Source organism: Equus przewalskii, chromosome 26 (genome assembly GCF_037783145.1).
Source record: "Equus przewalskii isolate Varuska chromosome 26, EquPr2, whole genome shotgun sequence".
In the NCBI taxonomy this organism is placed as follows: domain Eukaryota; kingdom Metazoa; phylum Chordata; class Mammalia; order Perissodactyla; family Equidae; genus Equus; species Equus przewalskii.
In genome coordinates, this window is record NC_091856.1 from 18574942 (window position 1) to 18602389 (window position 27448).

General features: G+C 47.3%; 1 protein-coding gene across 50 annotated transcripts in view; it reads left to right on the plus strand.

Annotated features, from left to right (window-relative positions):
• Positions 1–27448, plus strand: part of ZNF618 (zinc finger protein 618) — a 183524-nt gene that overhangs the window by 50486 nt on the left and 105590 nt on the right. For 15 of the 50 annotated variants that reach the window (XM_070594891.1, XM_070594855.1, XM_070594858.1 and 12 more), the window contains exon 2: positions 8680–8772. The exons of 24 other annotated variants lie outside the window; for them this stretch is intronic. In XM_070594891.1, the coding sequence (XP_070450992.1) occupies positions 8680–8772 (93 nt within the window). Of the gene's footprint in view, positions 1–8679; positions 8773–18918; positions 19385–27448 lie in introns of those variants that run through there. 11 more of the 50 variants (XM_070594872.1, XM_070594873.1, XM_070594894.1 and 8 more) reach the window with 4 other exon arrangements.

Sequence of the window (27448 nt, forward strand, 5' to 3'; positions counted from 1 at the left end):
GTTCATAATATTCTTTATTATCCTTTTAATGTCCGTGGGATCAGTAGTGATGGCCTCTTTCCATTTCTGATATTAGTAATTTGTGTCTTCTGTCTTTTTTTCTTGGTTAGCCTGGCTGGAGTTTCATCAATTTTATTGATGTTTTCAAACAGCCAATCTTTGGTTTCATTAATTTTCTCTACTGATTCCAGTTTGCAGTTTCATCGATTTGTGCTCTAATTTTTATTATTTCTTTTCTTCTCGTTGATTTAAGTTTATATCACTCTTCTTTCTCTAGTTTTCTAAGATGGATGCGTAGATTACTGATTTTAGATATTTTTTTCTGAGAAATGTATTCAGTGCTGGAAAATTCCCTCTAAGCACGGTCTTCGCTGCTTCCCACAAATTTTGATAGTTGTTATTTTCACTTAGTTCGAAATATTTTTTAGTTTCTCATGAGACTTCTGCTTTGACTCATGTGTTATTTAGAAGGGTGTTGTTTAATCTCCAAATATTTTGGAGTTTTCTAGCGTATTTCCAGCAAATATTTTGAAATTTAACCACAATTTTCTGTTATTTATTTCTGGTTAAGCTCATTGTGGTCTGAGAGCATATTTTGTATGGTTTCTGTTTTTTTAAATTGTTAAGGTGTGTTTTATGGCTGAGTGTGTCATCTGTCTTGGGGAATGTTGCATCTGAGCTTGAGAAGAATGTGTATTCTTCTGTCGTTGGGTGAAGTAGTCTGTAGATGTCAATTAGATCCAGTGGATTGATGGTGCTGTTCAGTTTAACTATATCCTTACTGATTTTCTCCTTGCTGGATCTGTCAGTTATTGAGAGAGCATATTGATGGTGGATTTGTCTTTTTCCTTGTAGTTCTATTGGTTTTTGCCTCACATATTTTGATGCTGTATTGTTAGGTGCATACTCATTAAAGATTTGTCACATGTTCTTGGGGAATTGACCCCTTAGTCATTGTGTAATGCCCTTCTTATCCCTGACAATTTTTCTTGCTCTGTTTTCTGGTTTGTCTGAAGTTAATGTCGCTCTCCAGATTTCTTTTAATTAGTATTAGCATGATGTATCTTTCTCCATATGTTTACTTTTAGCCTAAATACATGTGTCTTTATATTTAAGGTGGATTTTTTTGTACACAGTATATAGTTGAATCTTGTTTTGTTTTTATCCCCTCTGATTGTCTCTCTTTTAATTGGTGTATTTAGACCATTCACATTTAAAGTGATTATTGACATAGTTGTATTAATAAAGACCAAATGTGAAACTTTTGTATTTATTGTCCTTGTTCTTTCTTAACTTTTTTTTTTTTTTTTTTTGGTGTTCTGCTTATTTTCTGCTTCCTCTGGTTTTAATTGAGCATTTTATGAGATTCCATTTTCTCTCCTTTCATAGCATCTCAGTTCTTTAAAAGTTTTTTTTAGCGATTGCCCTGCACTTTGCAGTGTACGCTTACAATTACTCTAAGTCCATTTTCGAATGACATTATGCCACTTCACAGGTAAGGCAAGCACCTTGTAACAGAGTATTCCCAGTTGCTCCCTCCCATCCTCATAACATTGCTGTCATTCATTTCACTTATCTCTAAGTATCGTCATCCAGTATGTTGTTGCTGATGTTATTTTGAACAAACTGTTATCTGATGGGTGAATTAAGAATACGACAAATGAAAGATTTCATTTTACTTTCATTTATTCCCTCTCCAGCACTATTCCTTTCTTTCTGTATAGCGAGTTTCTGACTTACGTTATTTTTCTTCTCTCTGAGGAACTTTAAACATTTCTTGCAGGGGAGGTCTGCTAGTGACAAATTCCCTCCAATTTTGTTTTTATTTCTCCTTCACTTTTGAAGGGTAATTTGACTGGATACAGATTTCTAGCTTAGTGGTTTTTTTTTCTTTCAACACTTTAGATATTTCACTTCACTATCTTTTACTTTATTTGTTTATTACAAGACCATTCTCTTTTTTATTAAAGTTTGGCCCTGAGCTAACATCTGTTGCCAATCTTTTTTTTTTCGTCTCCTCCCCAAAGCCCCCCCAGTACGTAGTTGTATATTCTAGTTGTAGGTCCTTCTGGTTGTGCTTTGTGGGACGCTGCCTCAGCATGGCCCGATGAGTGGTGCTATATCTATGCCCAGGATCCGAACCAGTGAAACCCTGGGCTGCCAAAGTGGAGCACCTGAACTTTAACCCCTTGGCCATGGGGCCAGCCCTCTTTTTTTTTTTTTTGTGTGTGTGGAAGATTGTCTCTGAGCTATCATCTTTGCCAGCCTTATTCTATTTTGTACGTGGGATGCTGCCACAGCATGACTTGATGCACAGGGTGTAGGTCTGCGCCCAGCATCTGAACCTGTGAACCCTGGGCCACCGGAGCAGAGCACACAGACTTAATCACTACGCCACCGGGCCGGCCCCTCCACTCTCTTCTTGCTTGTGTGGTTTTTGGAGAGAAATCCAATGTAATTCTTGTCCTTGTTTCTCTATAGGTAAACTCACTGTTGTTTTTTTTTTTTTCTTTTTTTTCTCCTTTGGCTTCTTTCAAGATTTCCTCTTTTTCTTTGATTTCTGCAGTTTCAATATGATATGCCTAAGTATTACTTTTTTGTTATTTATTCTTCTTGAAGGTCTCTGAGCTTCCTGAATCTGTGGTTTGGTGTCTGTCATTAATTTTGGGAAATTCTCAGCTATCATTCCTTCAAGTATCTTTTCTGTTCCTTTTCTCTGTCTTCTCCTTCTGGTCTTCTCATTGTGTATATGTTGCACCTTTTGTGATTGTCCCGCAGTTCTTGGATGTTTGATTCCATTTTTACCTTCTTTTTTTCTCTTTGCTTTGTCAATTTGGGAAGTTTCTATTTCTAGCATTTCCTTTTGATTCTTTGTTAGAGTTTCCATCTCTTTGCTTACATTGCCATCTGTTCTTGCGTGTTGTCCACCTTTTCCATCAGAGCCCTTAGCATGTTAATCATAGTTATTTTAATTTTTTTAAAAAGATTTTATTTATTTTTCCTTCTTCTCCCCAAAGCACCCCCCCCCCCAAGTACATAGTTGTATATTTTAGCTGTGGGTTCTTCTAGTTGTGGCATGTGGGACGCCGCCTCAGCGTGGCTTGATGAGCGGTGCCAGGTCCGTGCCTGGGATCTGAACCTGCAAAACCCTGGGCTGCCAAAGTGGAGCGCGTGAACTTAACCACTTGGCCATGGGGCCGGCCCTAATCGTAGTTATTTTAAATTCCTGGCTTGATATTACCAAAATCTGTGTCATCTCTGAATCTGGCTGTGATGCCTTGTGAGTCTCTTTAGACTGTGTTTTTTGCCTTTTAGCACGCCTTGTAATTTTTTTGTTGAAAGACACACATGATGTAGCTAGTAATAGGAACCAAGCTAATCAGCATTTTAGTTTGAGGTTTTACTTCTATCTGGCCGTGTTAACAGTTTGCTGTAGCTGTAGCTGTTAGAGGCTAAAAGTTCCTCTGGTGTCCTTGTTTTTGTCTTCCCTGTTGTCTTTGAGTTTCCCTCAAGACTCCTTAAATAGAGTCTGAGCCTTGCAGGTCTGGTCTATCAGCTATACTCCCCTGTTCTTAGTCAGGAGTCCCACTGATGTGGTAGTAAGGTGTGTGGGGAGGGGAAGCATTGTAGAATCTTATGGTTAGTTCTCAGTCTTTCAGGGCCTGTGCCCCTGGGCTGTGACCTTAACAAGTGCTTCTCAGATTTTTATTTTCCCTCTTAGGTGAGATAGAAAGGCCAATGGGGACTGGCTATGGGTATTCCCCCCCCCCACCCCCCATGTCAGTTAGGCCCTGGTAAAACTCACTTTGGCTAGACTCTGGTATAGTTTCCCTTGAGGGTAGGCCTTTGTTAAATAGAACACATGTTCTGGGTGTATTTCAAAATTACCTTACCCCCTCCCCCTGCTAGAACCACGAGGAGATTTTTCTTCCATCTTAAAACCCCGAGAATCTGGTGAGGCTCCCGGAAGTAGAACTCAGGAAAGGTTTGGGCCCCCAGGAGCTGTCCTCTCTCCAGCTAGTCCACGCTCATTCTCCAGCAGTCACCCCGAGTGTTCCTCCCAGGTCTTGGGTGCAGTGGCAGCCGAGGCTCATGGTAAGTGGTGATTCTCTTTCGTCGCCTGTCCCTGCAGCTTTGGGGGCAGTGGTTTGCCCTGTGACTTCAATTCTCTGATGGATCTCAGACAAGTTGTTGATTTTCGGTTTGTTCAGCTTTTTTCTCGCTGCGAGGAAAGGCAGTGACTTCCAAGCCCTTTATGTGTGGAAGTGGAAACCAGAAGTTCGTATCGTGTCATTCGTTTATCTTTTTGTGTTTCACTTGGGGTGGTTTCTGTTGACCTGCCTTCCAACTTGGTGATTCTTTCTGCAGCTGTGTCCATTCTGCTGAGGAGCCTGTCGAAGGCATTCTTCATTTCTGTTGCTGTGCATTTGATTTCTAGCATTTCCTGTTATTTCTTTTCTTAGAGTTTTCATCTTTCTGTTTAAATTACTCATCTGTTTTTGCTTGTTTTCTCATTTTTCTATTAGAGCCCTTAACATATTAATCATAGTTATTGGAAATTGTGTTTCAAAATCTGTGTGATATCTCAGTCTGGTTCTGGTGCTTGCTGTGTCTCTCCAGATTGTTTTTTTCTTGCCTTTTAGCATGCCTTGTAATTTTTTGTTGAAAGCCGGACATTATATATTTATTAATAGAAACCGAGGTCGTGAGGAGTTTATCGTGTGAAGCTGTATGTTTCTGTGACTGATGTTTTGTTACTAGACCATGTTTAATGTTTGCTGTAGCTGTAGGTACCAGAGGCTTCAGTTTCCTCCTTGTTTATTTTTCCCCCTCTTTCCTGTTGTTTTTGGGTTTCCCTAAGAACTCCTTCTTAAATAGCATATGTGTCTTTTCTCTCAGTTGTCACCCAATGTTGTGATGCTGTGGTCTTTCGCTGTGGTGGTGAGACATTAGGGAGAGGAGGTGGTCTAGAATCTTGTGATTAAATCTCAGCCTTTGTTAGTGGGGCCAAGTCCCTGGATTGTGACCTCTAGAAGCATTTCTGAGCCTTTTCTTTTTCTCCCATTAATGTGACACAGGATGGTGTGAGGGGCTGCTGTGGTCCCGTTGCCCTCCCCTCCCCCAGGTCAGGTAAGTGTATGATTAAGTATTTTCCCTTGAGCACAGACTTTTGTTTTGGAAAACAGAAAACCGTGCTATTTCAAAATGGTTGCTTTTCGCTCTCCCTCTCTACCCACCTGCACTGAAACACAAACTTGTTGAGGTTCCTACAGACTGTGGTGGCTCCCCTAAGACTGGGTCCCCAGGAGTGTTTAACTCTCAAGCTAGTCCACACTCAGCTTCTAGCCATTAGGCCATTATGGTTGAACTGTTCCTACCAGTTACCGGCTTCTTCAGCCCTGGTGCCCAGTAAGCCATGTTTCTCTGCGTTTGCCTCTCTCTCCAATTTTCAGGGTGGTGGTTTGCCCTGTGACCTCATTTGTCCCATCAAAGAAAAGTTCTTGATTTTCAGTTTGTTTTGCTTTTTTCTTGTTATGAGGACGGGAGTGATGACTTCCATGCTCTTTACACTTGAGAGCTCAGACAGAAAGTCCCCACCTGGTGGGTTTTGACGTTGTCTTACTTCGTGCTTGTGCTGCAGGGCTTGATGCCCTTAAATTCTGGAGACAGAGACGCGGGCAGGATCCGGGCGTGTAGTAATGCCTGCTGCCTTCCTCCTTCCCTCTTGGCCCTGCCTGACCAGACGTATCATGGTCTGTGGTTTCGTTAGTACTCCTGCCTCTCATTTGGGGAACAAATAATGGGCAAACCAAGCTGGGCTGGGAGTCCTGTGTTCAGGTCCCAGCTGCGCTCTCGGGGCCTCAGTTTTTCCAACTGGACAATGGGGAGGAGGTGGAAGCCCATCTGGCAGTCTGTGCTCTCATGAGAATGATGCCACCCTTGGTGGATGCTTTGCTGGAGATGAGGGAGTGGTTTGTTATGAGTGTGTGTTTGATGGAAGTGTTTCCAGCTGCCAGCACTGTCTCTGTTGCTGTTGAATAATAAAACGGCTGCCTGATGGGCACAGCGGGAATGGCAGTCACATGAGGGCGAATGCATAGCCAGTCACTCAGAGCGTGTTTATCTTGGACTTTTCTTCCCGTGATGACTGTGTTTTTAAAAAAGCATTTCTTCTGATGGCAGGCCTGGCGCACAGGACTTGCACACATTAGGAGGGGAGTGGAGTGTTCCTAGGGTGTGATAGACCAGTGGCTTTATGAATGAATGATAAACCATTCGTTCATCCTTGTCTGCAGAGGGTACTTAGTGTTATCCATTCTCTGTAGGTTCTGAAGCCCAAATTTTAGGGGAAACTGAAATATATGTTGCGGTGAACTTCTGTTCATTTTCTTAGGTATGATGTCATTTAAGTCATTTGGGGGCAGGAAAAGCGTTGCACACGTTTTGTTTGTGCATAAAGAGGTTTATATGTTTCAACCACAGTTAGTTTCAATCATTATCCCAATCCTACTTGTGAATTCCTTTTAAAATGTTTAAAATTTTGGACGTGCACTGAACCCTGTGATGGTGAACTTCCTAGACGCAGAGGTCTCCTGTATTTTTTTTTAAACTTGTTCAAAAGAAGCAGGTTGGTCCTTGAATGGACAAAAAGTTATTGCCATTTGAGGAAACAAACTCAGAGGTGTAATTTCCATCCTGTAACCCAGCCCTTGACCTGGTGCCTGCAAAGATGTGCTCATTAGTGTTTGTTGAGTGAATTAGTGAGTACAGTAACGTGCCTGCATTTCTGTCCATCAAAGCTTGACAAGAAGATGCCCACAAGCAGAGAAGGCTCTGATTCCTTGCCTTCCTGGCCCAGATGTCACATCTTTCTCTAGTGACAATGGCAGTGCCTCTGTCGGTGACATTGGTGGCTGCCGGAGCCTCTGGTGTTGGTATTGAACTGCTGCTTTCCCCGGCTGAAGACTGGTGATGACCAAGACAGGACCAGTTTTCCCATAAAATTATTTTTCCCGCCTGGGTTTTAGTCTTGTCTGGTTAGGGAAGGGGAGCAAAGGCCAGGTAAAGACGTGCACATCTTTTACGTTAAAATGCGTGTTCATCCTTCCCCCCAGATCAGAATCTTGGGGGAAATGTGGAATTTTGCTTCCTTAGGATAAAATTCAAGGAAAATGATTGGATTTGGAAGGAATAGGGAAGGTTGTGGAGTTGGGAACATGACTGTGGCTCTGTTTTTATGCGGTAAGGGCCGGGGGACGCTGAGAGACTGACTGAGCAAAGTGGGGATGGCTTATACCCCGGCTGGGAGGGGAGCCCTGTGCAGTCGTTAATTCACTCAATAATCACGGAGCATCTGCCATGTGCTCAGCCCCGGATGAGCAAGGTGGTGCATGCCCCTGGGGAACACACGCAAGTCAGGGAGATGCGCAATTTGGGAGCACAGAGGAGGGGTCCTCTCCCAAGCTTAGGGTGTCAGTGAAGACTGCCTGGGTAAAGGGATGTTGAAGGTTGAATAGGAGGTTTCGGATGAACGGGAAAGCAGGCTTCAAGGTAGAAATGACAGCACCCGCTAAGGCTCAGAGGCAAGTGAGCAGATGGCACAGTTGAAGATCTGAAGGTCTGGTTGGTACAGGGGGATGTTCAGACCCCAGGAGGCAGGTCCTAAGACACCTTACGAGGAGCTGGGACTTTATCCTTAGAGGGCTGAGGTGTCAGGGAGGGGCTGGGGTTCAAGAGCAACCTGATCAGCTTCATCTTTTAGATGTGTGCTGTCTGGGACAACAGCCACTCGCCACGTGTGGCTGCCGAGCCCTTGAAACGCGGCTAGCCCAAATTGAGATGCTCCGTGACTGTAAAATGCACACCCGGTTTCAAAGACTTCGTATGAAAGAGAGCAAAATATCTTATTAGTAAATCTTTCACTATTGATATCATGTTGAATAACATTTTGGATATATTGGGTTAAATAACAAATATATTCCTAAAATTAACTTTGCTGGTTTTAAAATGTGGCTGCTGGAAGATTTAAAACCACAGATGAGATTGGCGTTATATTTCTACCGGATGACGCTGTTCTCTCCGGGCTGATGGGAGGCCGTGTAGGGTAGTGATTGATTCGTTCATTTGTGAGTTTATTTATTCAGCACATATTTATAGATTGCATACAAAGGGCCAGGGACTGTTGTGGGCATTGGGAATATGGCAGCGAGTAAGACAGCACCCCTGCCCTTACAGAGACTTACAACTAATTAAGTAATGGAATTCAGATAATGTTAAGTGGCATGAAGATAAATGAACCACCGCTGGGATGTGGTGGCAGTATACAGGAAAGGAGGTGGAGGGCTGTTTGAGGTTGGGAGTCAGGAAAGGCCACTGATAAACAGAGGCTTGAGTGAAATGAGGAAACAAACCTTGTGATGGATGGGGAAAAGCATTCTAGGTGGAGGGAACAGTGAATGCAAAGGCCCTGAGGTAGGAATGAATTTGATGTGTCGGAGGGCCAGTGCAAGGCCACTGTGGCTGGATAGAGGAAGTAAGGGGCAAAGTGAAATGAGGCAGCTGGGTGGGCAGGGGCCACTGGTTCCTGGAGAGTCTTGCAGGCTACCTCCAATGGGGTGGAGGATTTCCTAAGGTTTTGAGCAGGGGTGTGTTGACAGACTCTGATTTACATTTTGCAAGGATCCTTCTGGCTGCCAAGGGAGGAAAGAATGGAAGAGTGAAGACTGGCTGGGAAACTTTGAGGCAGCCCCGGTGAGAGGTGATGGAGAGACGGTGAGGAGGGATCAGGTGTGGGATGACGTTGATGTCAGAACCACTGGGACTTGCTGCCCGGTTGGGCGTGCAGTGCATCAAGGCTGACCGCAGCCTAGACGTTGGCTGGAGCGCTGGGTGATCGGTCGTGCTATTGCCAGATGGGGTGGAGCAGGTACCCGTGGGATGGGAAATGGGAACCTGCGGACACACCACGTTTAAGATGCCTCTGAGGTGAGTAAGCAGTGGGACAGGGCGTCGGGAGCTCAGGTGAGCCGTGTTCACGGCTGGTTATTAAACGGTGACTCATCGGCATAGAGATGGCGTTTAACTCGGTGGGACTTGCCAAGGTCCCCTCTGAAGAGAGTATAGGCAGAGAGGAGTCCCAGAGCTGAGCCTCTGCCTCGGGAAGAGATGGAGGAACCAGCCAAGAGGACGGCTGATGAGGTGGGAGGAAAACCAAGAGGTGGGGCGTCCTCAAAGCCAAGAAGAGAGTTTCAGGAAGGAAAGAGAGATCAACCAAGATGAGGACTGAGGACTGTCCATTGGGTTTGGCAACAAGCGGGTCAGTCACTGGTGGCCTTGGGGAGAGTGATTTCCATGGCGTGCTGGGGGCAGGGTTGGCTCATCACAGCGCAGTGGGATCAAGGGTGGGAGAGGGGAGGTGGAGTCAGAGAGCGTAGCCAGGTGTCAAGGAGTCTTGCTCTAAAGGGGGACAGAGTCAGGTGGAGGGGGCCTGGACCCTGGTGCTGATGTTACAGCCTGTTCTGTGCTGTGGGAAGGGTCTGGTGGAGAAGGGAAAACCAACGTAGCAGGAGATAGGAGGGGAAATCGCCAGAGCAGTGACCGTGGGTTGGGAAGAGGGGAAGGGAGCCAGGGCCGGAGTGAGGGGTGGGTTTGAGTGGGAGGAGGGGTACATTCAGGCCAGCGTCACAGGAGGAAGAGGGCGTCTTCAGTACCGATGGAGGAGCCTGTGAGATTCGGTGGTGGAAAGATGAGTTTTCTTTTAATTGCTTTTATTTTCTCGGGGAAAGTAGCTGTCAGCGGAGAGCAGGTTTTTTGAGGTTTGAAGAAAAAGGGGGAAAGTCTCAAATAGTCATCTAGGAGAGCGAATTGAGGAGGGAAATGGTTGGGCTGTGCTAAGGGCCCGCTTGAGGTTTGTGGTCGTAAATTTAACGTGAGACGATCCGCGCGGTTGTGTGTCTTGCTCCAGCACCGGGGGAGGCAAGGGGTTGACTTGGGGTCTTACCAGGGAGTGAAAGGATGGAGCGAGCTGCAGAGCTGGAAGGTTTTGCCAAGGGGGGATTATCACCATGGGTCTGGTCTTAGCTGGGGAAGGGTCGCAGTGGGGGAAGTGGGAGGGGAAGGGGAGAGAGGGCGGTGGCTTGGAGGTCCCGTTGGGGCAAGGACTGGTGGAAGGGCCTGGGCTGGGAGTCTGGGGGCAGGATGCTCGAGATTGAGATGGTTGGTGTGGTGATGTCATTGGTGAGGACAAGGTGGGTGAATGTGGGAGCGGTGGTTGAGCTGGTGGTGGGGAGGTGAAAGGAGCCCACTAGAAGAAGGGAGGTTAAAGAGCTGAGGGGCCGGAGACGAGCTGTCCGGGATGCTGAAACTGAAGACACAGTAATGGCGGAGGGAAGGACGGTGAACCCGGAGCTCAGCTCTTCAGCATGCGGTGTCTACATGGCAGGAGGGGTCGCGTGGGCTGCGCATCAACACTGCTACCATTTTCTACCAAGTTAGAGGAGAGATGCTCTGGGGGTGGCAAAGAGCAGTGGGGAGGACGCCCACGGATACAGCCGGCCCCCCAGGCCCCACCTTGGCTCCAGTGTTTGCTGTGGGCCAGGTGACTCTTCCTCACCTGAAAAGTGGGGCTGATAGTGGTACCAGCCTCACCCATCGATCGCCAGTTTAAATGGACTGAATGCACGGAGCATGCTTAGGCCCAGTGCTTGGTTTCTGAGCAGAGCCCAGAGACTGGCAGCTCTGTCACCCCAGCAGACCCGTACTTAAACACGGAAGATCGTTCCCCAAGAGCGATTTGCAGATGTGTTCCCTGAAATGAGCTCGTTGGAATGAGAACACGGCCTCCCAGGCGCAATGAGGGGAGTATGTCTTCTGGCCTGTCGGTGAAGCATCATCAGTCCTTGGGTGCATTGTGAAGAGACCGATAATGACATGAGCTGGATTAAGTGAATTCCTGAGCCATGTGGCACTCGGGGCGGACGTGAGGAGTCGGGAAGACCTTGGGTGTGAGGATGCACTTGGCCTTGACCTGAGCATGGCGAGGCTGGGGGCCGCCAGGGTATCCTGTTTGTACAGCCCTTTATGCTTTCTAAGCTCATTGGCTACGCCAGTCCCATGAAGGGGCCGTGACGGGATGGAGAGGAGAATGGGGCTCCACACGGTCCAGTCATGCTCAGGAGCCATCGAAGCCCGGTCCTCCCCCAGGGCGGGCCTGATTGGCCTCAGACCCAGGGCCTGATTTTGTGAATGGTCACAAGGCCAGTTGGCTGGTCAGGGATGAGGGCAAGTGCAGGTGGCCTGGCTAGAGCCCCTGTGACTGGTGTGAGGTCGCAGCCAGGGTCCCCTGCCTGGCGGGAAGCCTTGTAGCTCAGGCACCGGGTGCAGAGACTCACCATGGCCACTCTGACCGTTGTGGCCAGTGCCCTGTGGAAGCAGATGGACCTTCCCACTGCAGCAGGTTCACTAGGCACCTCGCCAAGGTGAAATGGGTTGTTTTAGGGGGAAGTGGCAGCCGCCTGACCAGGCAGGTCCGGGAAAAGGCTTGGTCGATGCCCTCTGGCCGGCTGCATCAGGATGTGATTTATTTGCAGGGACACGAGCACCGCCTGCTCTCTGCCTGACCCTGGAACCACCCAGCGCGGTGCTCTGAGTGGCCCTTTGTGTCACTTCACCCTGGAGAAGGAGCATTGCCCAGGGCTGGGGTTGGAAACCTTGAATGTGAGTGTCCCACTGCCTGGCCGCATGGCCTTTGCATGAACAGCTCTCTCTGGGCCTTTGTATGGCTTCTGAAGAAACAGGGGGCATGGGAGCCTCTGTGAAGCCCCCTACCTCCTCCCTTCACGTGCTACGTCCAGTCAGTCTTAATTGTGGTGGCTTCATATTCTGTTCTCTGGACTGCAAGCTCTCTGAGGATGGGGGAAGTCTCTCTTACTCCTGCTGTGTCCCTGGGAGCTGGCACTTAAGCTGCTCAGCAGATATTTGCTGAGTGGACCACATCCCTGCTCACTTGCAGCTCTGAGCGCTCCATCATTTGATGCTCAGCTGCCGGAGCAGAAGCGGATGGAGTCTGTCCTTCCTAACATCCCAGGGGAGGGGGTGGTTGGCTGGAAACCGCAGGCTGGGACCCCTTCTCCTTCTCCAGGGCAAGCCTCCCGTGCAGAAGCAGGCACACTGAGCACTCGATAGAAAAGGCGATGCAGCCTGGAGGTCAGGGTCCAGGCTCCAGAGGCAGACAGACCTGGGTTCAAATCCCAGCTCTGCCTGACCAGCTGTTACCTTGGGCAACTCACTCCCAGCGTCTGAACCTCAGTTATCTCAGCTCAAAAATAGGAGTAGGAGAGGGGCCGGCCCGGTGGTGCAGCGGTTAAGTGTGCACTTTCCACCTCAGCGACCAAGGGCTTGCTGGTTTGGATCCCGGGTGTAGACATGGCACCGCTTGGCACACCATGCTGTGGTAGGCGTCCCACATAGAAAGTAGAGGAAGATGGGCACGGATGTTAGCTCAGGGCCAGTCTTCCTCAGCAAAAAGAGGAGGATTGGCAGCAGATGTTAGCTCAGGGCTAATCTTCCTCAAAAAAAAAAAAAAGTAGAAGCAGTTACCTCATGATGGTGGTGTAAGGGTTAAATAAAATAAATGAAGTGTCTACTATGGTGCCAATAAAAAGAGGTAATTTTTTTTAATGAGTACTATTTGTTGAAAGAGTGACTGGGAATCTTCTAGAACCTTCTAGAATCTGGTTGCTCCTGGATTAGTTTCTTCAGTTTGCTGTACGGAAATTGACGAGAGCTGGTGACCTTCTGCCATGAGCAGCATAGCAGGATGGGAATTGGTGCAGAATTTGGAGTCTGGGAGGTATCTTGGGCCTGTGACCAAAGGTTCTCGCTCGACCTCATCTATGTACTGGGAATAATAGGACCTAGATCATTGGGTTGTTTTAAGCATCAATTGTCCATAAACTGCTTAGAGCAGAACCTGGCGTATTGGTAAGTAGTAGTAGTATTTTTTGTCATTGTTTTCCTTTCTCTTTTCTGAGGATGCTTAGAAATATCTCTTCATTCCAATATTATTTTTTAAAATTTTTCGTATGTTTGGTGTTTTTTTTTTTAGTGTTTTTCTTTCCTGTTTAGCTATGTAATCCATCTGGCATTTATTTTGTGTATTTTTCCAGGTGTCTCACTCTTATCTATGGATAAATTTTATTTATTTTTGCCGAATAAATCACAGCAAGATTTGATTTAATAGAACTTTACAGAGAGAGTCGAAACTCTCTTTCCCGGGCTCGATCCCCTCCTTCTCCAGAGGTAACAACAATCTAGAATTTGGTGTTTATAATTCCCTGACATGTTTTATAATAATGCTATATATGGATGAAACCACAGCTATCCCAAGGGATCTTGCAACTTACATTTCTCTTTTAAAAACTTATTTTGTCATCATTTCAGGCTTACAGAAAAGTTGTAAAACTAGCACAAAGAATTCCTGCATCCCCTTTATCCCAATTCCCCAAACATTAGCATTCCCACATCTGCTTTCCCTCTCCCTCGCTCTCCTTCCCCCCCCACCCCTCTCCCCACCACTCTCTTCCTATAAAATTCTTGTTCTAAACCGTTTGAGAGAAAATTGCGGGTGTCATAGCCCTTTACCCCTAAATACTTGAGGATGTATTTCCTAAAAACAAAGATACTCACTTCTATAACCACAGTTCAGTGATCAAACATCAGGAAATTAACACTGATGGGGTACCATCAGCAAATGTACAGACCTTAATTCCTGTTTCACCGTCTGTTCCAGTAACGTCCTTCATAGGATAAGAAACCCCGGATCACAAGGTATGTTCAGTTGTCCTGTCTCTTTAGGCTCTTTGCATCCCGGTCAATTCCTCAGTCTTTCCTTGTCTTTTATAACTTTGACATTTCTTTGAGTATGGGCTGGTTACTTGTAGAACGTCCCTCAATTTGAGTCTGATGTTTCCTTGTAATCAGATTCAGGTTAAGCATCTTTTTTTTGCAGGAATACCCAAAAGTGATGCTGGGGCCTCCTCAGTGAGGCATAGCAGGCATTATTGCTTATTGAAGGGTTTATGCTTTCCCTTCTGGTTGGAAATGACACATTCCCAGTTTTCTCAATTCTCCTATATACATGGGTCTCCCTTTGAGCCTAGTCTTAAGTTCAGCAGTTTATCTCAATCTGCGCCATTTTTTTCAGCTGTTTTGATTACTATTCCTTCTTACCGTCATATCATATATTATTCTTTTAAAAATATGGAGTCTATAGTAGAGACTTGAAAAAATTACCCTTCGACATGAGCTTTATATCAGCTCCACAAGGTCTCTCAGAAATCCTGTTGAGATTTTCACTGGAATCACATTGAATTGATAGATTAATTTTGAAGGAACTGACACATTTATGATAGTGTCTTCCCATCCAGGAATATGTCTCTTCGTCATTTGCATCGTCTTTGATGTTTATTAGGAAAGTTCCGGAGTCCTCTTCTCATGGGTCGTGCACAGTTCTTGATATGTGTGCTTCTTGGAGTCTTATAATTTGTGTTACTCATGGCAATGGGATTCTCCCATTATGGTGTCTAATTGATTATTGTTGGTATATGGACAGGCCAGTGACTTATGAGTATTTATCCTGTATCTAGTTACTTTGCTGAATTCTGTTTTGTTCTAAAAGTTTTCCGGTTGATTCTCTTGCATTTTTTATGTAGACAGTCGTATTTGTAAATAATGGCAGTTTTGTCTCTTCCTTTCCAATACTTCTCCTTCCTGTTCCTTTTTTCCAGTCTTTTTACATTGGCTAGGCTCTCCAGAATAATTGTGAATAATACGATAGCGATATTGAGCATTTTGGTTATTCCTGACTTGACTTGGAATAGCTCTGGCATTATAGTAAGTGTTTGAGGGAGATTTTTGAGAGAGAACTCTTTGTGAAGGTTTTAAAAAATTCTTTGTGAATTATATTGATCAGTTTTTGAAAAAATTTCAAACTATCCCAGAAAACCTAGGTTGCCTTTTCTTTGGGGTTGTATTACTTTTGTAATTTAGTGCCGTGTCTCATTTGCTGACATTTATGTAGGAATTTTGGACCTGTATTTATGTAAGATTGTCTATAATTTTTTCTCGGTTAAATTCTCCTTGCCCAGTTTTAATAGGTGAAGTATGTTGGCTTTGTGGGAAGAATTAGGATGCTATGCTCCGCACAACAATTTAGAAAACATAGATATGATCTATTTATTGAGGATTTGGTAGAATTTGTCACTAAAATTATTTGAACATTCCCAATAGTTTTATAAATCAAATTTCTTCCTCTGATTATTGGTCTGTTCAGGTTTTCTGTTTCTTCTTGAGTCAGTTCTGGGTAATTTTTATTATTTAGGAACTGATCTGTTTTGTGTGCATTTTAAGATACATTTAAATAAAGTCTTCCTTCTTCCTTCCCTCTGTCCTTCCTTCTGATTCTGTAGTTATAGCCGCCTGCTCATTTCTTAATACTTTAAATTTATTTTTTATTTTCTTGGCCAGACACACGGCAGGGAGGTGGGGCTAGCGATTTTATTGGTAATTTCAAAGGACTTGCCCTTGTTTTTATTATCAGGTCTTTTGTTTCGTAGTTCTTTGGTTCCTAGTTCTTTGCTTCTGATGATTTTTCTCCATTTTCTGCTTTCTTTTGGTCTATTTTGATTTTTTTCCTCCACTTCTTTTTTTTGAGCGACTGCTTTGGAAGTAGCCCCATGGCCTTTGCTATATAGTGCTTTCATTGTTCATTTTTAAACAGTCTGCATTTTGTTTTAATTTCTTTTTTAAAAACAGGACTCCTCTAAATAACCTTTGGGCTGCATTTCTAAGTGGTTAAACTTTTCGTGGCTCTCTTTTTAAGTTTTGGTTTTATTGCTTCGCGGTCAGAGAATATGGGCTGTGTAATTTCTCATTTAAAGAAAATTATTGAGGTTTTCTTTGTGGCCTGTCACATGATCAGTTTGTAATTGTTCCATGGACTTTTGAAAATATGTGCATTGTTTTATAAGTACATATAAAAACATACTGAACTGACTAATTGTGTTTTTTAAGCCCTTTATTGCCTCTGTGTTTTTAATCCTTATGATCTGTCCATTTCTGGGAAGTATGCTGCACTCTCCTGTTATAACTGGTTGTTTTTCCCATTTCTCCTTGTATTTTCAACTGTTTTGGTTCTATTCATTTTATGCATATGTAAAAGTTCATTACTGCATATCCTTTTGGCAGTTGAATTTTATATCAATTTAAAAAACATTCTGTTTTTTGTAATGTTTTTCGCCTTGGAGTCTGTTACCATTTCTGCTTTTTATTGACATATGCCTGTTGTCATATTGTTCCTCCCTTATTTTTTTTTTAAAACTTTCTGTTTTGAAATAATTTAAGACTCACAAGGAGTTGCAGATACTATACAGAGAGTTTCCGTGTACCCTTCACCCAGCTTTCGTCATTGATGACATCTCACCTCATTGTAATCTTTTCTATTTTAGCCTTTCTGGGTCTTTTGGTTTTAGCTCCTGACCTACTCTGCATCCCTCCCTTTGTGATACCCTGTTTTTGGCTTGTGGGTTCTTTAAAAATTATTTTGTTGAAATTACATTGGTTATGACATTGTATACATTTTGAGTGTACATTACATTTCAGTTTCTGCATAGCTTGCATTGTGTTAACCACCAATAGCCTAGTTTTTATCCATCACCATGCATATGTGTCCATTTACCCCTTTTGCCCCCCCCCACCCCCTTCCCCTCTGGTAGCTACTGGTCTGTTCTCCTTATCTGCGTGTTTGTTTATCTTCCACATATGAGTGAAATCATACAATATGTATCTTTCACTGTCTGACTTATTTCTCTTAGCATAATACTATGCTCAAGGCCCATCCATGTTGTTGCAAATGGCACGATTTTGTCCTTTTTTCTGGCTGAGTAGTATTCCATTGTGTGATACCCTATTTTTTAATGGGAAAATTTTTATGCCATCCATATTTATTGTGATCGCTTGTGAAAGTTTCAGCTTCTTTCTGCCACCTTATTTTGCGTTTGGTTTTCCATGATGCTCTTTCCTGCTTATTGTTGGAAAAGTTTTCTTTAATTTCTCCTTTTCCTTCTTTCCATTTTTTTTCTCGCTACTCCTGCTGCTTTCCCCCCCTTATTGATTTGAAGGTCATAATCCTATTTCTCATTTCTTCCTTGTTCTTAAATTTTTAACAAACATATTTAAACTCAGGCAACAATAAATTAGTATCTCTAATCGCCCCCACACACAAATATTTGACCTTTGAAAGTACTTATAGTTTCCTTACCCTCTCTCCATAATCTGTTCTTGGTTAGTATGATAGGGAATTTTATTTTCAGCTTTAAAAAGAATTCTGCATTATGTTTTTGGGAATTATGGTAAGAGCTGCCTTGAGCTTCATGGCTGTATTTCCAGCCCCTGTTTAGATTTTGTTCTGTTGGGTTTCTTTCTCTTCCTTTTCAAATAGTCTGATGTCTTCTGTCTTGGATTTATTTCCCTTAATGTTTTTCAGGAAAGGGCAGGAGGGGCACCGAGTCTTTGCCCAGACACTGTATCTGAAGAGGTCACTGTTCTTCCTCGTGCTTGAGTGATGGGTTGGTTTGCAACTGAGTTCTAGGTTCCGAGTCCTTTTTCACAGAGCCTCGTCACCACCGCACTCCTGTCTTCTGGCCCTTGATCCCATAGATGAGGAGTCTGATGCTGACCTGAGTCTTCCTTCTCTGTAGGTTTTTTCCTCTATGGGAGCGTTCAGGATTCCTCTTTTTTCTTGGAGCTGGGAGATTTTATCAGTATGTGTCTGGGTGTTCTGTTTCATTCCTCCTCCTGAGCACTTGGATCTTTGGCTCTTGTGCTCTGGAGAGATGGGTGGATATGGGACCAGTGTCGGGTCTCCAGGGTAGAGAGACAGGGAACCCCCACAGCCGGGTTGCTTAGGACGCAAGTACCTCTGGACAGCTGGTCGACCCTCTCCAGGCCTCTCGTCTGGCATCTCAGGAAGGCTTCTACCACACAGGGTTGTTGGGAGAAGAAATAGGACCCAGCTAGCAAAGCGTTTAGGACAGTGTCTGGCATGGGGTAAGTAGTCAGTAATACTGCTGTTCTTCCCAGAATTCCTTGGAGGTATCAGACATGGAGGAAGGAATGAGCCTTTGAGCTGGACTTCAAAGGGTGGGCAAGATAGGACCTTCTCTCAGCCTCAGGCTCCCTACTCAGAATGATAGAGCTTGATAAGTTTATTGGTGTAATTCTCCTTTTTGATTTTTGTAAGATTCACACAGAGGAATGGCTTGCGGGGAGACAGTTTCTCACTCCTGAGTCTTAAGTCTGGTCTCTTCTCTCCCTCTCTCCCCCTCTCTTCTCTTCTTTCTCTCTCTCTTCTTTCTCTCTCCTCTCTCTTCCTCTTTTCTCTGTCGCTTTTATCTCTTCTCTTCTCTTTTCCATTGTATTTGGTCTTTCTGGTTAATGTGACCATCGAAGGCAGGATCCAGGGCTTCCAAGACCCTTTCCTTTGTCAGGAGAAAGGACTGCAGACCTGCCTACCGGGGCCTGTTTTGATGGAATAAATGACAAGCTGGATGACCGTGTGCGTGATCTGTATCTGGCACACCCTCTGAGGTCTCCTCTCTACCTGTTGCCGCTCTACTGGGTTTAAACTCACCTGCGCATCCCCAGGTCCTGCACACAGTGGGTGCTCAGGAAGTGCTTATGGAGCAGACAGACGATGAATCAGTGCTCCGTTTTTCCTGCATGGAGAGATGACGGCTTCTCACTGCCCTGGGCCCGTCCCTTTGCATTTGCTGTTTTATAAGCAATTCTATTTGTGGTTGAGTGACAGTGAGTTCTTTCAGGAAAACGAGAAAAACTGGTTTAGGCCCATGGTGAAACTTCATTTTAATAGCAACAAGACAGGGCTCTAGCAACTTCAAAAAGGACAATCAAGAAATTCTTGTTTGCTCAACAGAAGGAGCTGCTTAGGAGGTTCCATGGGTTCAAAGTCACGGCAAACTCCATGTAATTTTCAACTTCGAATGATTTTTTTAGCGGCTAAGATAATTAGGAAAGTGTAATTTATTTAGAGGGGGAGTTCCAGGCTGGTTTCGCTGAGTCGACGGCTGTCCCAGGCGCGTCTGGAAACGGCACCAGAGAAATTCAGTTCGGGAGGAGACAGGGCAGGGCTATTCCCAGCATGTTTTCTCTTCTCTTGGCTTGGTTCACAAATCAGACATTTGTGAGCATCTTTTCTGCCTGGCACTGATGACACGAGAGAGAAAAGCAGGATGTGAACCTTGCCCTGGAACAGCTCGGCATCCAGTGGAGGGAGCAGGATGGGAATGAATTATTGCAGTAGAGTGTGGTAAGTGCAGACTCCGCACGCGGCCCGGGAGAGCGGGAGGGTCAGGAAGGCTGAGGCTAGAGAACAGTGCTGGAGAAGGAGGAGCCAGCCGTGGATGAGAGAGGAGAGGGCATTCTGGGCAACGGTTATCGCCTGTCCAGAGCTTCCAGAGCATGTGCCACGTGCTTATAGGCTGAGCTGGAGGGCGACGAGAGTGCACGGGGCGTCTGGGCAGGGCGCAGACCATGCGCGGTAGGTCTGGGAGCCCCCTGCCTTCCATCCCGGGGAAGCCGGTGCCGCTCAGCGACAGCTGATGGTGGCCGTAGGCTGTCAGAACAGAGGCCCAGGGTGGCCAGATCTTCGATGTTTTTTTTTTTAAAGAGAAGCTCTAAACCTGACGTTTTATGTAAAATTTCCTAAATTTCAATTTATGGCGACTCATTGAGAGAAAAGTTAAACAATGTGAAACTCCACAAGCCCCGTTCCAGGCCAGTAGTTTGTACAACCTGTGTAGGGCATGGAGAGAAGTGAGGATGAAGAGGGCCCCGGGCGCCCCGACCCGGCCTTGACTGTGTCCCGTCCGTTGCCAACGGCAGGAAGGAGAGCTCGGCCTTGAATTTTGAAACGGAGTCCATGTGACCGGGGAGAACCTCACCGTTCCCCGTCCTTACTCGACTCTGGCTCAGAGTCGGAGTTCGAAGGGCTTTGGATTTCCTCCTTGAACTTCCTTTTTTGTTCTTACGAAATCCAAATGGGGAATGGGATGGTGGTTGTTGGCGCTGGGTTGTCTCTTAGAACTTCTGGCCTCCTCTGCGCCCCCTGCTCCCGCTCTGCCCCGTTCTTATCCCGTGTGGACTTGGTGCCCCTTCCACCACCCTCTTCTGGTTTGTCGGAGAACAGAGTGAGGGCCGGATAAATACACTCTTGGGCTTAAATGAGCCAAAGAGCCATGAATGCTCATCTTCCCCCTGAAGTGGATGAATAAATATCTTATATAAAATTCTTTGTTCTTCAATACGTAACACAGAGATGGCCAACAGAAATAGAAGGCAAGCCACATACCTAACTTTATATTTTCTAGTAGCCGCAATAAAAAAGGGAAAGGAAACTAGGGAAGTTAATGTTAATAATATATTTTCTTTAATCCGCTATCTCCAAAATGTTATCATTGCAACATGTAACCAGTATAAAAATTCTTATTAAGCTGCTACCCATTTTTTTGTTCCGTACAGCGTCTTGCGCGTTAGTGTGTATTTTCCACGTCTGGCACATCTCGCTTTGCCTTTGCCACGTTTTGAAGGCTCAGTGTCACGTGGGGCTGGTGGCATCCGTATTGGACAGTGTGGATATAACAGGTGCACGTAAAAGGTGGTTTTCCACAGGATACAGGCTAGCTGGGAACCATATTTAAAAGGACGCGTTGATCATATTTCTCCCCTCTTGGGCCTTGGTCAGCTCTGCCTTCTCCTCAGGATGGCATGCTGTGTCCCCTCCCCAGCCATGTCTTGCACCCTCCCTCCCTCTGCCCCACCAGACTGGCTTTCTCTTTCTTCCTTCCTCTTCTATGCCAAGCACCTTCCAGCCTCTGAGCCCTCACACATGCTGTTCCCATTGCCTGGATGGTGCTCCCCTCCTCCACCCCCTCCCTGTCCCAGGCTTCCGCCAGACTGTGTTTTGGGTAAAATATCAATTTTTGAGGGAAGTCTTTCCCGATCGCCCTGCCCCCACCTCCACTCTAGATTGTTTCCCGTTGGATGCTGTCGTGGGGGTGGAGAGGGGTCTCTTTCTTCTCAGCACGCGCACAATGATAATTATCCGGTTATTGATGAGAATCATTGAATATTTTCCTACCCTGTTAGGTTGTGCATCTCAAGAATCAAGGACCATGAGTGGTTTTTTTTTTTCTTTTTGAGGAAGATTAGCCCTGAGCGAACTATTGCCAATCCTTCTCTTTTTACTGAGGAAGACTGGCCCTGAGCTAACATCCATGCCCATCTTCCTCTACTTTGTACATGGGATGCCTACCACAGCATGGCTTTTGCCAAATGGTGCCACGTCTGCACCTGGGATCAGAACCGTCGAACCCCAGGCCGCCAAGAAGCGGAACATGTGAACTTAACCACTGCGCCACCAGGCCAGCCCCTGTTTTGTTTGTTTTATGCACAGCATAAACTCATCTAGTGGCCGCAGAAAATAGATGATCAATAAATATGAGATGGATGATGCGGGGCTGAGATTGTAGAGGAACTGGGGCCCATGAGACCCCCAGAGGACCCTGGCCTCCAACAATGAGGCTGGGGGGTCGGCCCCCGTGGCCCCAGCTCCATCTCCTGCTTCTCCTCGGCCGAATTAGCTGCTCCTGGTCCCTCTCTTGACCAGCTTTTGGTTGCCTGTAAATTATATTTTTGGTGGCTGTTAATAAAAATATAGGGCTGGGGAGGAAAAAAAAAAAGACTTCTCCTAATAGAATTTTATTAAATGGCACTAGTTTAAAAATGTCTCGTAAAAAGTTAATTAATTTGGGATTTGGGGATGAAAGGCGTGATATAAATGTCAGTTATTATTATTACAATTTCAGCCTCACGCTCACACTCTTGATCCAGCCCCTGATCTGGAGTCGCGCCTACACCCGGGGACTGGCAGCTCCTCTGAAGTGCCAGAGGCAGAACTGAGCTTTGGGGGTCCGTCAGGGACACAGGGGGCTTCGCCAAGTCAGGCCGTCCTGCCTTTTCATCTAGGATAATGCAAGGCCTCGAGAGCCGGCGCCACTGACTGGGGGCCGGGAGCGGTTCAGAGCAGGATGGTCTTGGCGCTCTGGGGAGCTCCCGGCCGAAGCAGCCAGGAACATTCAAGGTCACGTGCTTGGCCCGAGCCCGGTCACAGAATCCTGGGATGGCCGAGCTGTCCTGGCTCTGAGAGAGCCCACTCTCCTTTTCCAGAGAGGGAAACTGAGTTTGAAGACGGGTGGTGGCTTGCCTAACCCAAGGTCTCAGAGCAAGTTAATTAAATTTATGGAGATAAAGGCAAGCGAAAGCAATTAGTGAAGTAGGGGAAACCTTCCAAAAAAAAAACGAGAGATTCAGGCAATTTATAGGTGACAAGTCTAGAAACTGTTTTCCAAGGAAACGGGGAGTCCTGGGACGCCGTGTGAGTTCACAGAGACAGACAGCCCTTGGCTCCTTGAAGACCTCCCGGCCTCGTTGCCCTGATTGCAGACGCTGTACCTAGAGGGACGCCTCCAGAGCTGAGCCGGCGTGTAATTACTTAGGGGGTGGGGGCCGAGCTGGGGTGCTTATTGTCATCACCGCCCCTTACGTTCCTCTACCTATGATGGGCCAAGGAGGGAGCATGTGTGTGCTTCGGTTCCCTCCTCTCTCGAGTGGAGTGTGGAAGTACCCGTGGTAGGGGCGTGTTGGGGACCAGGTGGATGGGAGAGTGTGTGCATACGTGCTGTGTAAACAGCAGTGTGCAAGCTGAGGTCTCACATTCGTAGACTCCGTACTCTCAAAGCTGAAAGGGAGACCCGTGGTGGGTACCGAGGGGAACCTTCCCGGGTGCCTGTGCCCACGACAGGGTTCCTGACCGGGTGCTTCTTGTTGCCAGTGATGGCTTCACCCACCTCTTGCCTGCAGCCCGTTCTTTCTGGGGCCTGCCGCCTCCTCACTCTTTGTGCTCTCTACTCCTTGTCCTGTTTTGAGGATTACGTGGAAGGCGTCTTGTCTCTCCCTTGCCACGTGGTGGCCCGCTGTTTTCCCACACCACCCTTCACTCAGGTCTTGGAGGTAGAGGTCCTGGCTCAGCGAAGGTTTGTAGGATGAAGCGGGGAAACAAGCGTGTGCCCATTTGGCTCTCCTGACAAGGGCTGTGTCCTGGGGCCTTTTGGTGAATCCTGGGAATTTGGGAATCTCACAGAGCTGGGTTGAAACCTGGGCTCCTCCCCTTGAACGAGATACATTGTTAATCTCAGTAATCCTCCGTTTCCTCATCTGGACAGTTGAGATATAGAACAGCTACCCCACGGCATCATCATAAGGATCGAAAGAGGCGATGGGTGTAAAGTGCCGAGTGCGCCACCGCACACATAGCGAACGCTCAGGTGGCGCGAATGATTATGGGATGCTCACGACACTGACGTGATCTCCGTGTGACACCGTTTTGTCCTCCTAGATAGCAAGTTTCTTAAGGTGTCCGTCAAGTCCAGCCCAGGGCATGACACACAGACTCCTTCTAGAACCTTGCAATTCCCATGGCCACGTGCCTTCTCTGATTATTGAGTGACTGTGAACTGAGCTGAACTGAACTGAGTTCTGGCCTATGTTACGAACTCAGTGAGGCCCTCGGGAGACCCTGTTTGGGACCAGGCCTTCCACATGGTGCTGGCTTCTCTCTGAGGCTGGAACAGCTCTGACGTGCAGGCTGCCAAGCAGGTGTGAGGTCTCCCAGCCTTTTAGAACATGAAAATAGCCCGTGATCGTCTCGACTAGAAAAACAATCGTCACGGCTCTGTTTTATGCTGTATTATAAGTAAAACTATTGCTCTCTGCTTGCCACCCCCCCACACACCCCTAAGAAAACCACAGCTGCCTCAGCCTTTTGAAGGCCTTTAAATTCAAGGCCTGGAGGAGTGCAGGGGAGTAGGGCGAGTCCAGGACGTCCCCTTGGTCGCCGTCTTATTGTTCTTGACAGAGAGGGTCAAGATGGCAGCTGGTTTCCCCTTGGTGGATGGCAGAGCCAGGCAGATTCCGTGGAAAGAGATGCTGTTGCCTCTCCAGGAACAGAGCTGCCTCGCCCGCCCTCATCTTTATTAGATTTCAGTGAATATTTCTGCTCTGGGTCGTTCGTGCAGTGTGGCCTCATAAACGCTGCTGTGGAATTTCGCTCCCTTTGTACTGAGGGCCCCAAGCTTATTCCATCGCCGTTGTCCACCCTGAGTGGGGAAAAGGCAGGCGACCCGGCAGAGCTCGTTTCTCCCCGGCAGCCCTGAGGTTTGGAAGATGACCGTTCCGCGTGGAGGCGAAGCTGGTCAGAGGGCTCCTTTCCTGACTTTGTGGCACCTGAGTGGCAATCTTCGCCTGGAAACCCAAATCCTCACGCCTTTCTCTGGAAGGTTTCAGGGCCTGGAGAGAATTTCTCAGGCCCCCTGGGGCCTCACAGCTTTGCAGGTGTCAGATCCGAGGAGGGATCAGAGGAGGCGTGTGGCTGTGGGAGTTGGAAGGTTCTAGAAGGAATCTGGAGGCCCTCTTGTCTGGCCCTGAAGTTGAGATGTTTCAGACCCAGACTTACTGGATTAAAAGAAAGGGCTCATGTCATTTCATCAGACCCACCTGGTCGTTGTCATGGATGTGCCCATTCTGTGCCTTTCGTCCATCCATGTAATTCTGAGTGTCCAGTGTGTGCCAGGCATTGTGCTGGCAGCCAGCTGTGCGGGGTGAGCAGACGGGAGTCCCTGACCTCATGGCGGTGACCGGTGCAGCGACTTCGGAAGGCAGTGCCCTGCTACAGACAAGGCGTGTCCACAGGGTCAGATTGGAATCGAAGTGAGGGGCTGTTCCGAGATGATCCATTTTCCCCCTTCTCCCGGAGATGGGAAACTGAAGGACACTGGGGCGATTGATCTCTGCCTGCTTTTTCACCCGCAGAATGGCAGAGGTTAGGAGTTAAACTCAGGCTCCGCAGTCCCCAGGCCAGATGCGATGCTTGTACGAAATGGGATGATGGAGAAGAAGGCCCTGGAACCTAGCTCGGCCGCCGTGCTGGCCGTAATTGCCACAAGATTGCCTTGCTTTGACTTCTGCATTGCAGCTGCCTGTCCCACATGGAAGTGGCTTCTGGTTACTGCAAATTGCTGCCTGTATTTGGAGAAAAGTAACCAGAGGAGCATTTCCATTGCTGCTCAGATACAACAGCTGGGTCTTTCCGTGGAAGTCCCGTAACTCAAGGGGTCAGTGGCTGGAAGGTGGGAAGGCTCCTTTCACCTTTCTCTCCTTCCTTGTCTCTCAGACCTCTTTCCTCTCTGTGGTCTGGAGACAGGAGTTGTTTGTACAGTCCCTCAAAGGCATTTGGCTGATTCCATCGCATCCCCACTACAAGATCATCCAACTTGAATACCTCTGTTGTCGAGGGGCTCACTACCTATCAATTGTCCTCCTTCCCTGGAGGAAAACGTTCCTCTTCATCCTGAGCTCAGAGTTGCCTCCCTCTGATTTCGGTCCCCAGGGCCACAGAACTGCATGCTCCCCCTGCGCAGGACAACCCTCCCATAGTGAAGGGCAGGTGTCTGGGCCCCACACAGCCCAGCTCTGTCAGCCGCCACCACGCTCGCTCCGCCTGGGAAAATCCTGCCCGCCCATGTGTAAGTGTGTCACCGCCAATAATAGTGCAAAGGCTCCGAATCCGAGGGCCTTTCTAGGATCGGTTCCTTATTAATTAGGTCAGCGTCTCCAAAATCAATTTCCAGTGAAGTCGCGCCGCCTGGAAGCGCGGGTCCCGCCCAGCCGGGCGAGGGAGTTGGCGCGGGAGGTAATTCTCTGGCCTCTGTGCCGTTCAGGCCTTGTCTCTACCTGCGAAGAAAGTCACATTACACATCCCTTCTGTGATTATCCTGACTTTTTATTTTATCTGCCCTCCCCCTCAAATCTTCCATTAAACCCCTGTAGATCCCGCTTCAAACAGGCAATTAGACTAACAATGTAATTATATCCCTCATTGCTAATTGTAACTGGTTTAGGGGAAAAACAAAGAGAAAGAGGCTTCAAAATCTCTGGAAACTAAAAGCAGCTGTTAGAATTTCCAGGTATTTCTTGGCCCTGGGTGTTTTTCTGAGAGCCCTGGTTGCCGTGCTGGGGTCTGGGTCTGCGTGCTTTTGCCATTGGCTCAGATCACCCCTAGGACACCCCTGGGCCTGTCTTCACTCTCCTGAGCATGTGCTTGTGGCACCCCTCTTCCTGTCCTTTGCTGGTTGCCTGTCCCTGTCTGCTGCCTCTGGCTCTCATTTCTCTCTCTGGCTCGACCACCTTTATCCTCTTAGAGCCGCTGAGAAAAGAATGCACAGGCGAGGAGGTTGAAGGTGTTGGAGGAAATGATGCTTCTTCCTGCTCTTGCCGATGCTCCATTGTCCCCGGTAACCGTGGGCCACTGGTCCGTGTGCTTGTCCTCGGGGGGTTTGGGCTGAGCTGGACCTGGTCCCAGACCTGGAGCCTGTTGTGTGACAAGGATGCCGTGGAGAAACGTCTCCTGCCACCACGCCCATTCTCAGCGTTTTCCCGGGTCTCTTCTCTGGGCGAGGCCCTGTGCTCGGTGAACAAGCCATGGTCCCTGCCTTGGGGCTGCCCACGGCCTGGGGAAGGAGGCAGGCAGGTCACTGAGCACTGGGGCCATTGAGAAGAGCGTGTCTCAGAGGAGGTCCAGCCCTGCTTTGAATGGTCCCGGGGGGAGATGGGAGATGGAGTAGAGCAGGCTGGGGTGTCGAGAAGCTTCCTGGTGGAAGTGACATCTAGGAGGAGACCTGAAGGATGGGAGGAGAGGTAGCCAGCCACTGAGCAGGGGGGCAGGTGCAGGAGCCCTGGTGTGGCTGGAACATTGGGTGTGAGGATTGTGGTGGTGGGAACTCAGGAAGGAGGGTGGTTTTTCCTTGGGCAGGAAAGAGGGAGTCGGGGAAGGGTTTAAACAGGGAAGCAGCAGGGTCAGACTTGTATCTTAGACCAAACAGGCTACAGGCGGGTGGCGAGGGCGGTGTTGGGTTGGAGGGCCTTGCATGGAGGCTGGAGGCCTGTCAGAGGCTTTTGAAGGAAGCCTGAGTAGTTTTCCGTGAGTGTTGATTGCCTGGGTATCTTCCTGCCATGATGGGGATGGACTAGCTGTGCAACTTTGAGGTGGTTACTCAACTTCTCTGAGCCTCCCTGTCCTTACCTAGATTAAAGTGAGGGTAGTTGTGTTTATCTTTCTGCATCGTAGGGGGGCGTACCAGGAATAAAGGCTGTGAAGCTTCAAGCTCAGTGCCTGACATAGAGTTGACATCAAAGGAGTCCTTTTGAATAGGGAGCATGTACCAGGATGGCCTGGGGTACTTTCCCAAAATATACATGC